Source organism: Sapajus apella, unplaced genomic scaffold (assembly GCF_009761245.1).
Source record: "Sapajus apella isolate SASKATOON/1434 unplaced genomic scaffold, GSC_monkey_1.0 scaffold48, whole genome shotgun sequence".
Taxonomy (NCBI): Eukaryota; Metazoa; Chordata; class Mammalia; order Primates; family Cebidae; genus Sapajus; species Sapajus apella.
Genome location: NW_022436988.1, coordinates 4,973,396 through 4,986,189, shown reverse-complemented (window position 1 = coordinate 4,986,189; position 12,794 = coordinate 4,973,396). Strand labels below are relative to the sequence as shown.

Below are 12,794 nucleotides of genomic sequence, written 5' to 3'. Positions count from 1 at the left end.
TACTCAGAAAGGTGAGGCGAGAAAGCTGATGAGTATATGGGACATGTTGATTTTGAAGTGTATCAAGTATAAAAGAGTGGGCAACAAAGCCGTAAGAGAAAAGGCAGCCTGCCATGGAGGAATAGAAAGGCAGGAAGAGACACTGGCCATCGCTGATGAAGACAACTCTAGGGGTCAAAAGATAAAGGTTAACATAGCCTTGGATTTTAGCATCAAGGAAGAAATTATGGCCTTGGATAGTCTGTTTCCATGAAGAGGAGGAGGATAAAGGGGAGACAGGCAAGCAAGAAAGCAGGAAGAGGCAGTGTAAACAGGCTCTGAAAGATTTGGCAGGAGAAGAGGAGAGAGTGGGAGGAGCTGGAGGGGAATGTGAAGTCCAGGAAAGAGATGATTGTTGCCATTTGAAGAGATCAGAGATTTGAACATGTTCAAATGATGAGGAGAAAGAGCTAATTACAGTAGCCAGACAGTCCCTGGGCCAGTTAGAGGTTGGAAATGCAATTTCTGTCACTCTGCACACAAACACAGCAACCCTCTTTTTTATATTCAGTAATGTCCCTCATTTTAAAACTCTGACTAGAAAAAAATAGAGAAATATTTGTAAAGCAAGGAATTGATCCAAGACCCAAGCTTGCGTTTTGGGCCTTCATATCTACTTTGGAGAGAATTGTGAGTTGAAGACCCAGGACATGCAAAGTCCCTAAAATTGGATCCAGAGGTTTGGAGGGTGCCCCCTTGCATTTCCTCTCTGACACCATTGATTGTGAGGTGTATTGGTACTGCATATGCCATCAGGAAAGGAAAATACACTGCCTGTGCACTGACATGTCATCCATTTTAAGACACATCCCAGCGTAAGTGATGGGAACATAGGAAGGGATGTGCGTCTTCGAGTGGATGGAATACAGTATCAGCCTTAGACAGGAGTAGCAGATGCGGGACAAAGAACAGGGTGACACATATATATCTGTAGTGACAGAAACTTGAAGTTTTTACTTGACAGCTTTTATTTCTTTTGTAGAGTAGTCAAGTTCATTTTCTGGGGATGGGGAGAAGTAGGAACAGAGAGATAAAGGCATTAGCAGCTCAGGAGTGGAAGATCTTTAAATGAATTGTTGACAGCACTGGAACAAGGCAGGCCCAGGAAGTTGCAGGAGTGACAGGAAGCAGTGAGGGTGTTTTGAGGCTAGGGACCATACATTCGGATGGTACCAAATTGAATGGTCACAAGATTTTCTTGAGAGATACTTAGCAATCTGAGTCAGGAAGTAGGGAGGGTAGACAGTGGGTTCATCCTGGACTGAAGACGTGTCAGGCACTGGTGACAGACAGTGAGGCAAAGACCTGGAGGATACTGGCAGTGTAGACAGTGTAGTGTTCACGTAGATGACCAAGTCTGTATTGAGAGACAAATAGTGCAGGTAGACTGGAGCCAGTAACGTAAAGGAAAACGGTACCATAGCATGAACCACCCCCCAGTGTTTACTTAAAATATTTCTGTAATATTTCTTCTACATAAAAGGTATGCACAGAGCTTGGTATAAACTCATTTTGTACATAGCTTTTACTCAACTATCAAACCAGTGATGTTTACAAATTGAGTAGAAAACCAAAAGTTTTTTAAAATAACAAGATTAGTGTCCTGGAGAATGATGTTTTGTGTACAAGGTGAGGTGAGATTGGCTATTGAGGTGCAGATTCTTTTGCACTTTACGTGTCGGCGTGCGTTACTACTCAAATTTGCGTTCGACATGCTCATTAGTGAACCCTATTATTAGGTTATCACCCAACTCTTCTGCTCCTTTTTAAAATTTAAATGCCTATGAAATCTTTGTTTATGCAACTTACGCCAATGTGATTTTGGACCTTCACTTAATGCAAATTCATTATTCGCACAGTAGGCCCAACTGCACTGTTTCCCAGTAAATCTGTGGCAGAGCGCGGCAGAGCTACAGCTGCCATACCACACTAAAATTCAGTAGTATGGTAATACCTTGCTTGACAGCAGAGATTCATTCTGAGAAATGCATCGTTAGGCTGTTTTGTCATTATGCAATCATAGTGTGTACAAAAAGGATGGTGTAGGTTGCTGCTCACCTGCACCATGTGACAGAACCTAGGCTCCTAGGCTGCAAGCCTCTACGGTATGTTACCGTACTGAATACTCTAGGTAGTCGCAACACAATGGTAAGTATTTATGTTATCTAAACATAGAAAAGGTACAGTAAAAATATAAAGAATTTTTTTTTTTTTTTTGAGATGGAGTCTTGCTGTGTCGCCCAGCTGGAGTGCAGCAGCACGATCTCAGTTCACTGCAACCTCCACTGCCTGGGTTCAAGCAATTCCTTTGCCTCAGCCTCCCAAATAGCTGCCACTACAGGCGCGCGCCACCATGCCCAGCTAATTTTTTTTTTTTTGTATTTTTAGTAGAGACGGGGTTTGACGATGTTGGCAAGGATGGTCTTGATCTCCTGACCTCGTGATCTGCCCGCCTCAGCCTCCCAAAGTGCTGGGATTACAGGCGTGAGCTACCGCACCCAGCCAGTATTAAGAAGGTTACCTTTTTAAAAGGTGACCTGTGTAGGGCACTTAACTATAAATGGAGCTTGCAGGACTGCAGCTGCTCTGAGGAGTCAGTGAGTGGTAAGTGAATGTGAAGGCCGAGGACATTACCATGTACTTCAGCCACACTAAACTTATTTTAAAAAAATTTTTTTTCAGTAAATAAGCTTAGCTTTCTATAACTTTTTATTTTATAAACTTTTTAATTTTTTAAAGATTTTTCACTCTTATAATAACACTTAAAAAACACATTGTACAGCTGAACAAAAATATTTTCATTTCTTTATATCTTTATTCTGTAAGCTCTTTTGAAAACCGAGATACAAACACACACATGAGCTGAAGCCTACATGGGGCCAGGATCATAGTATCACTGTCTTCACCTCCACATCGTGTCCCACTGGAAGATAACATGCCCGGAGCTTTCATCTCCTGTGATAACAATGACTTCTGGATAGCTCCTGAAGGACCTGCCTTAGGCTGTTTTACATTTAACTGTTTTGTTAAGTGCAAGCAGTACACTCTAATAACAAAAATCATAGAAAATACATAAACCAGTAATATAGTTATTATTATGAAGCTTTATGTGCTACTGTATATAATGTATGGGCTAGACCTTTTTTTTTTTTTTTTTTTTTTTTTTGAACCCGGTCTTTCTGTCGCCCCGGCTGGAGTGCAGTGGCTCAGTCTTGGCTCCCTGCAACCTCTACCTCCCAGGTTCAAGTGATTCTCCTGCCTCTGCCTCTGCCTCCTGAATAGCTGGGATTGCAGGCACTTGCTACCACACCTGGCTAATTTTTTTTATTTTTTAAAATATTTTTAGTAGAGATGGGCTTCCCCATTTTAGCCATGCTGATCTCAAACTCCTGACCTCAGGTGATCTGCCCACCTTGGCCTCCCTAAACTTTTTATATGACTGGCAGCATGGTAGGTTTGTTACTACCAGCATCAGCACAAACACATGAGTAATGTGTTGTACTACAATATAACGGCTGTGTTACTAGATAATAGGAATTTTTCAATTCCATTATAATCTTACGGGACCACTGTCATATATGAAGTCAGTTGTTGGCTAAAAACATCATTATTTAGCTTTAGTTATTCATGTAACCCAGAATGCACCAATATATATTTTATATATTATCAGAGTTAAAAATAAGTGTAAATTAATGGACACCTGAAGACTCCTTCATTTTTATAAATATTGAACAAGGGCAGTGGTTCTCCTAGGGAGGTGCCGGACCCAGCAGCATCAGCATTGTCTCAGTAACTATCAGAAATGCAAATTCTGGCCAGGCATGGTGGCTCAGCCTGTAATCCCAGCACTTTGGGAGGCTGAGGCAGATGGATCATTTGAGGTCAGGAGTTCGAAACCAGGCTGACCAACATGGTGAAACCCCATCTCTACTAAAAATACAAAAATTAGCCAGGCCGTGGTAGCCTTTGCCTGTAATCTCAGCTACTCCAGAGGCTGAGGCAGGAGAATCACTTGAACCTGGGAGGCAGAGGTTGCAGTAAGCCAAGATGGCACCACACTGCCGTCCGGCCTTGGTGACAGAGCGAGACGCCTTGTGAAAAGAAACAAAGAGAGAAAAAGAAATGCAAATTCCCAGTTTCTCCTTGCTCTTTGATATTGAACAGAAAGTCTGGAGGTGGACACCAGGCGTCTGGGCTCTGATAGCCCTCTAGGTGATTGCGATGCAAACCAAGTATGAGAACTGCTGCTCCAATCTTACTGTATCACCTTGATTTTATAGATGAGGAAACCAAGGCCCAAGAATGACTGGCTGAAACTCTCAAGATCAGTTTGTGTGTAACAAAACTAGATCTCAAACTTGGAAGTCTAGACTTTGCTCCAGTTCTGTTTCCAAAGCACTACATTGTCATTTTTTTCCTCAGGTTTTGGTTATGGTTTCCTTGGTTTGGGTTGGGTTTTAAGGGGTTCTAACTAAAGTTTTGGGTTCTTTTGCCTTTTGTTCATTTTAGTGCCAGAACCTACTAAGACCTGTTCAAGCCAGCCCCAACCTGCCGGTACCAGTACCAGTACTTCCACCAGCACTATCTCCAGCAGCAACAATGGCAAACGTGCATCTGCCAGTGGCCAGCAGCCAGCTGCATCCCGTTACCTGCCTCGAGAGGTGCCTCCACGCTTCCGCCAGCAAGAACAGAAGCAGCTATTAAAGAGAGGTCAGCCATTGCCTACGGGGACTCTAACCAGTGTGAGCCCAACCCAGGGAGCTGGGCCTGCAGGGGTAAGCCCACCTCCCCTATCTGGAGCCGGAACACAGCATCATCCCAGTAAGCTCCAACCAGGTAAAATCCATATAGGATGAGATATTCTTTTGATCTGAAAACTGTTTGCTATTTTCAGCTTTGCTGCTGAGCAATAGAAATAGACATATTTTGGTCCGTACTCACTACATACACAGAGACAGGCAGATTCAGTGTTCTTCAAAACTGTGACTTTGTTGTATGGTCAGAACTAATATTTTTAGACAACTTTACCATGTCTCTTCAAATAGTCTTGACTTTCGTCTGCTTACCACTTGGTAGAGGGGATGTAAGTCGATGATTGTCACCAAAAAGCAAGGCAGAAAAGATAAACTATATTCACTGACCAAGAATATGGTCTCTTCTATTTAGTTGCCAGCAGTTTATAATAAAACATGCTACTTCCCCAAAATGGTCCTTGGGAAAATCTTAACAAAGACAAGCATTCTATAGTTAGACCTAAGTAGCTTGGTGTTTTAATTTAAAGAGCTTATTTTGAAAAACCAAATAAGAAATGTAACAACTCTGCCTTTTCTGGTTGTATCTGGTTGTGATGTGATTGGTTGACTATTGCGTTGGTGTTCTCATCAAATGTTGCTGGTGCAGGATGTTACTGATATCTTCTTAGGTAAGTAGAAAATAAGCAATTAAGTCAATAAAATCTTGGTATGATAATATTCCTTCATGAATTATTTGTCTTTGTAAATATGATCACATTTGACAAGAAACTATTCCTAGTTCATAGTCCTTATAAAATACATATTGTAGACTAGGCACAGTAGCTCATGCCTGTAATCCCAGCACTCTGGGAGGCTGAGGCAAGTGGATCACCTGAGATTGGGAGTCTGAGACCAGCCTGACCAACAGAGAGAAACCCTGTGTTTACTAAAAATACAAAGTTAGCTGGGCATGGTGGCGCATGCCTGTAATCCCACCTATTTGGGAGGCTGAGGCAGGAGAATTGCTTGAACCTGGGAGGCAGAGGTTGCAGTAAACCGAGATCATGCCATTACACCCTCTAAAGTCTCTGATATCGTAGCTAGATGCGTCTTTCTGACTCATCACCTTTCATTGATGAAGGGTCCCCTCACAAACCTGCCCTGGTCACCTAGGTACTAAAGCACAAACTCCATTTTTCTGCCTGACTGTGAAGACCCTTCATAGCCAAGTCTCCTCAACATTTTTCCCTCCTACTCTCCATGGCCTTTTTTTCCTTTTCTTTTTCCTTTCCTTTTTCCTTTTTCCTTCCCCCTCCCCTCCCCTCCTCTCCCCTTCTCTTTTTCATGTTACAGTTGTTTAATCAATTCATATCCAGGTGAAATTCTTTTAGTGTATTCCTGAAGAGTAACCAGATTTCTGGGTTGCAGTAAAACTTTTTTAAGATACAGTTTGAAACAAAAGCTCTTAAAAGTAATACATAGGGCTAGGCGTGGTGGCTCACGCTTGTAATCCCAGCACTTTGGGAGGCTGAGGCATGAGGCAGGTGGATCACCTGAGGTCAGGAGTTTGAGACCAGCCTGACCAATATGGTGAAACCCCACCTCAAAAAAAAAAAAGTAAAACATAGATTTTTATTGTATTTGTATCTATGTAAGCATGTTTTCACTCTTACCGTCACTTCTACATTAAAAGGAAAAATATAGTTTTATATGATTACATTCCTCTAACTTGAAAGGTATAATTAAAAAGAAGTACAGATGCTGGGTCAACAGAACTAAGACTGAATTAACCAAGCAGGGGGCAGGTGAGTAATCCTTAGGAATTTCATAGCACACCATTCCTAATGAAAAAACAACGTGAAACTGGGAGTTATTTCAGCTTAGCACATTAATTTCTGTGTTTTTCCCAGGTGTGTTAGTATGTAAATTCTTTGCTCCCTCCCCCCAAGTTAAATGTGCTTAGAAGGTGACGTATTCGTGGAAAGAATTGGAGTTTGAGTCACCTTTGTCATAGCTTTAAAAACTTGGACAGTGTCAACCTTTGAAGATTCGTGGGCATCCTTGGTTCTCCATCACTGAGTATTTGACCAGTCACCTGCTGCCTTCCCATGGAAGGAGATTGTTACAGGCTCCTGCTATACTAATGGAAGACTTATGTGTCCATTCCAATAAACGAGAGGATTTATGGATAAAATTAAACAGCAGAGGGGCAGAAATGGGAAAGTTTTAAGAGTTAAAAATGGAATTTGTAGCGTGTTTAGCTTTGTACATATAGATAAAATTTATATACTGTTACAGTACAAGGCAACTGGTGAAATTATAAAAGAGATTTATATAGGCCAGGCGCAGTGGCTCATGTCTGTAATCCCAGCACTTTGGGATGCCGAGGCAGGCGGATCACCTGAGGTCAGTAGTTTAAGACCAGCCTGGCCAACATGGTGAAACCGTGTCTCGACTAAAAATACAAAAATTTGCTGGGTGTGGTGGTGCATGCCTGTAACCCCAGCTACTCAGGAGTCTGAGGCAAGGGAATCACTTGAACCCAGGAGGCAGGGGTTGCAGTGAGCTGAGATCACGCCACTGCATTCCAGCCTGGGCAACAGAGCAAGACTGCATCTCAAAAAAAAAAAAAAAAGAAGAAAAGAGACTTAGCCTTACAGTTATTTCGTTGTTCTTTTTCTTTATATAGCATACGCCTCCTAACAGAATGTAAATCAGTAGATTTGTCTGGCTCTTACGACATTTTGTCATAATTCACCTTTCGATTTACATTAGTCTGCTAGCTTGTTTCTATAGAAAATTGCAGCTACACGTTTTGCCATTTTTTTAGACAAACTAGTGTGGTAACTTCACACTTTTTCGCTCTTTTTCCTTTTCTTCTGTCAGAATGTTCAGGCAGCAGTGCTACACTGAGCATGCACAGCCCTGAGAAGGGCGGAAAGTACTAGCCGTTCAGAACTGTGGTTTTACCATGTGTGTCTTCATGTATTCACCGAGCAGCACGTTTACTGAATTCCTACCAAACATGAGATACCCTGCACTGGAGATACACAATTCTTGAGTGAAGTGTTTTGGAATAACCGATAAGTAAATAAGCTACTTCCAGGTGTTGTAACAGAGATAAGCATAGAGTGCCATATGGAAAGGACAGCCAACCCAAACTACAGATAGGGGACTGCAAGGAAGCCTTCCTGGTGGAAGTGATATGAGCTAAGTTTCAGGTTAGCTGTGCTGGGCAAAAAAGGTGGAAGGGCATCGCAGATGGGGTGACCTACATGCACAAATGCACAGGCCGGCCATTGTAAAGCCTCTCAGCAGCCGCTGCTGGCTCATCAGGGCAGCGGGGCAGCAGGAAGATCGAAGGCTAGAAAAGTTGGCTGTTGTTATTACTAAACAGTAGTAATAAACCAGCATAAAAGCTTCTTTTGGTAATAGAGCCAAATTAAATTCAAATTTAAATGCTTCCAACAAGTTGCTTTTGGGACTTGATAGACTAATTCTGAAGTTCATCTAGAATAGCGAATGTACATGAATAGAAGAGTCAAGAAACTTTTGAAAAAGCTTAATGAGCTGTCACCTGGAGCTGTGATCCTATAGTAATTTCAACAGTGTGTTTCTAGGGCAGGAGTAAACACACAGATCCATGAACTACGATACAGAGAGAGCAGGGGGAAAAGTAGATGTATACACGGAGACTTGGGTTATCATGGATATGGCATTGCAGATCACTGAGAAAATAGTGATTCAGATCAATATCGAGTGCTAGAAAGCCATATGCAAGACAAATATAAGAAGTACAGAAAGATGATGTAAGAGAATATTTTCTAAATCTTGGGATAAAATTTTAATCATAAGCCATGAAAAGAAAGACTGAGCCGGGCGCGGTGGCTCAAGCCTGTAATCCCAGCACTTTGGGAGGCCGAGGCGGGTGGATCACGAGGTCAAGAGATCGAGACCATCCTGGTCAACACGGTGAAACCCCGTCTCTACTAAAAATACAAAAAATTAGCTGGGCATGGTGGCGCGTGCCTGTAATCCCAGCTACTCAGGAGGCTGAGGCAGGAGGATTGCCTGAACCCAGGATGTGGAGGTTGCGGTGAGCCGAGATCGTGCCATTGCACTCCAGCCTGGGTAACAAGAGCGAAACTCCGTCCCTAAAAAAAAAAAAGAAAAAGAAAAAAAAAAAAAAAAAAAAAAGAAAGACTGACAAATTTGAGTGTGTAAAAATATAAAATTTTTGAACAAGAATATGAATAAAATCCAAGAGGATATGTTTACAGTATAAATAGCAAGAGTTAAATATCTCAAAAATACCAAGCTTTCCTACAAATCAAAAGAAAAACAGTCCAACAGAAAAATGGGCAAAGAATGTGAACAGGCAGATCATAGAACTACCATAAATGGGTCCTAAGTATGTTGAAAGTATTTCCTTGTAATCAGGGAAGAGATAAATGGAAACAACATTGATAGAGCACTTTTCACTTACCAAATTGTCAAAACTTTAGATCTTGTTAATATCCCTCTATTATAATAACAACTGTACTATTGATTGAGTGCTTACCATTTACAAGATCCAATTGCTTTACACATATTAACTTATTTAATCTTCTCAAGACCCTATAACCACCGCAGGCGATTGTCGAGAGTGTGGGAAAGGGCGGCACTGGTGTGCTCTTGGTCGGCATGTAAGTAGGCATTTGGCAAGATTTATCAAAATGTTGGGTGATATGACCTAGCTGTTCAGACATAGGAATCCATCCTGCAGACACCTAGAGCACAGCTCTTTACTGACAACTGAATGCTCTGCGGTTGTTCTCTCCCCAGTGGCATGAACTAATGACAGGCAAGTTGGGACGTGTCAAGAGACAGTAGGGACCAAAACAGAATTGACTGTTCTTTACAGAACAGGCTCAGGTGTAGATAGAGTTAGTCTTCCAGTGAGCAGCAGTCTCACTTTATGTGACAATAAAGAGTGGCCTGTGTTCAAGAACCAGTTGAACTTTTGCTAGGTCACAGGTCTCCACAGGACAGCAATTTCAAATCTTGCTCTCCAACTCCCTACCTCTTATCAGGTCAGCCATCCCCTCTGTTCTCTGTGTCAGCTTCTTGCTGCCACCCACATTAGCCAGGCATTGGGCAGAAGCTTTATTGGTTTTGTATCATTATTGATGTCAACAAGTATCCCATTTTAGAAGGTAACGAAAACTTCTAATACTTACATACAGAAATAAGTCCTAGATAGTTTTAGTGTTCGATAATACTGATGTTGAAGTGAGATTCAGTCAAATGAAAACAATTTTGTGATGGGCTGACAATTCTGAACGGAGCTTTTCAGCGTCCTACTGACCCTCCTACCAGAGGGTAATGCTGTGGCTGTTCTCAGGAAGCATCCTGTGGCTGCCATCCCTCGTGGGAAAAATGGGCTCTCACACGAGGGCGTCCAGAGCAGACAGGGCAATAAAGGCCTGGAAATGCCCGCTAGGGAATGGCACAGGGAAGCCTCCAGCAAGCCCTAGAGGAGGAGGGCTTGTGTGCATTTCAGCTGTCAAAGGGCTGGCCTGAGAGCCCACTGCCCCTGGGCAGCCCCAGAGGACAGAGATAGAATAAGAGTGGTGGAAATGCAGGGTGATGGGCAGGGTCTTCAGCTTTCTGGAATAACTTTTATTCCTTTCCCCTTAACTGGCAGGAGCCAAAGAGGAGACAGTCAGTTTTTGCCAGTAGTGGAAGGGCTTCTGTGAGGCAGTCAGGCCAGGGTGCCTCCAGCCCAGGTTCCAGGTTCTCTTTAGATAAAGACTGTTACCAGCAAATGAAACATTGGCGTTCTCATAGAATAATACGGGGAAAAGTGGATTTGTAAATTCATGTATGTATTTGGAGGGGAGTTCATTTAGCCAAGTGGCAACAGATTTTTTTTTTTTTTTTTTTTTAAAGACGGAGTCTTGCTCTGTCTCCCAGGTTGGAGTGCAGTGGTGCAATCTCGCCAGCTCTCTGCAACCTCTGCCTCCCAGGTTCAAGCGATTCTCCTGCCTCAGCTTCCTGAGTAGCTGGGATTACAGGTGCCTGCCACCATGCTCGGCTAATTTTTGTATTTTTAGTGGAGATGGGGTTTCACCATGTTGGTCAGGCTTATCTCAAACTCCTGACCTCATGATCTGCCCACCTCAGCCTCCCAAAGTGGTGGGATTACAGGCGTGAGCCACCGGGCCTGGCTGTGGCAACAGATCTTAACTGGGAAGATGAGTAAGTACAGTGATTTCCAGAGATTCCAAAGGATGCCACTTGATACCATGTCATGTTCAGTGCAGATTATGTTTTTGCAAGTCTGCAGGATAACTCCAGCTTGAAACACTTGAGAGCTTTTATCTTTAAAAAATAATAATAACTTCTTGTGCCAAAAGCAGAACAATGTATTGTTTTGGTGGCTGCTTTGAACATTTATAAACAGAGGCTTTGATTAATATACAGCAGTGTTTGTTACTTAGATCTTTTTTAGATAGAGGCAGGAAAGTAATTAAGAAGCTGGACACTTGCCAGTTTACATATGGGGCTCATTTAGAATATTACAGCTAGTGTTGGGATGCCAAATGTTTAGGAGTTGTTTAGGGAAAAAAAGAAAGAAGCAGCGGAAAACAAAGGCAGGATGAGAGAACAGCAATTTATTTGCCTGCAGCCAATCGGCAAAATGCCATTATTCTTTTGGCTGACTTTGAAAAAAAAAAAACAGAAGAAAAGTGGCTGTGATGCTAATTGTAACTGGGTCCTGAAGTGAAAATGTTTGTGACAATTGAAAGAATTTAAAGAGGAAGGAAGATCGGTTTAGTGTCAGCTGCAATTAAAGAATCAAAGCTGTAAAATCCCATCCGTCCATGCCTCCACCCCTAGTTGAAGGGGATGATTCGGATGCCTCCTGGTGTAGAAAGGGCATTGCCCAGCCTTGCCCGGCTCGCGGCTGCAAGCGCCCGCGGGTGGCCCCGACACAGGCTGGCCCAGGGATCTTCCTGGCAGCTCCCTGGCAGCTCTACAGGAGGCGGCTCTCGCTGTACCCAGCCGACATGTTGTAGCGAGAGCCCAGGCGAGCCTAGATGCAGGCATAGAGGCAGCTGTGCACGCGAGGTGGTGTCTCCTAGGAGGGTTGGGCGGCACCGTCTGCAGGTATTTCCTCACCCGTCAGCCCCTGGTAGAGCAGGAGAAATGGAACAAACACGAAACAAATAGTGGCTGCTTCTCGCGAGTCCGTGTGTGACATAACATTCCAGCGTGTGAGTGGTAGCTCCGCGTCCCTAGCTCTTGGCTGCAATTCAGATTGGATAAAATGGCGTCTTGGAAAAGAGCTGCTTGCTAAAGATGTACTATACTGAGCAGAGACTTGCCCATGGCTTTACCTACTGTGATTTCTCTCTGCTGGGCTGGCACAGGCAGCCCCTCCCAAATTAGGAAGCAAGCTCCTTTTGCTCCCTGTTTCCTTTATTTAATAGACTCTTAACCTTCAGGAAGCAATCTCATTTTACTGCCGTTTTGAAGAAAAACACAAGGCAAAAGCTTATTCTTTTGGACACTTTTCATGTTTCCAATAAATCTTGTACTCTGTTCTGCATTTCATAATTCCTTGTATTTATAGTAGTTGACAGATGAAATGTTTGGGAGTCTGTCCAGCAATGGAATTTTGAATTCAAAGTACTTTCTCCATGAGATCTTTACTCCCAGTGAATGCAGTAGAGGGGGAGGCATCTTTGGTTTTCAAAAGCTGAAAGCAGTTGTAGCATTTATCCTAGCCCTGAAAACGAAGCAGCGAAGGATTTCGTATCTGTAAGCCTTAGTAAACATATTGTCAACTGTTGAAAGCATTGAGAATTCGTTTTTATAATATATATTGTATTGTTTCGGTTAAAAGGACTGATGATAAAGAATGAACGGATTTACTCTTTGTCAGTGTCAGGACCAGTTAAGTGTTCTGCACACCTCTGAGTAAATCTTGTCCACACTTTCCTATCTGATTAATCTGATACCTAATTAAAATTTTGC

General features: G+C 42.7%; 1 protein-coding gene across 10 annotated transcripts in view; it reads left to right on the top strand.

Annotated features, from left to right (window-relative positions):
* Window positions 1–12,794, top strand: part of TNRC6C (trinucleotide repeat containing adaptor 6C) — a 103,461-nt gene that overhangs the window by 24,783 nt on the left and 65,884 nt on the right. For 8 of the 10 annotated variants that reach the window (XM_032241514.1, XM_032241516.1, XM_032241515.1 and 5 more), the window contains one exon: window positions 4,549–4,875. In XM_032241514.1, coding sequence (XP_032097405.1) covers window positions 4,549–4,875 — 327 coding nt within the window. Of the gene's footprint in view, window positions 1–4,548; window positions 4,876–10,909; window positions 11,925–12,794 lie in introns of those variants that run through there. The other 2 variants (XM_032241513.1, XM_032241517.1) reach the window with 2 other exon arrangements.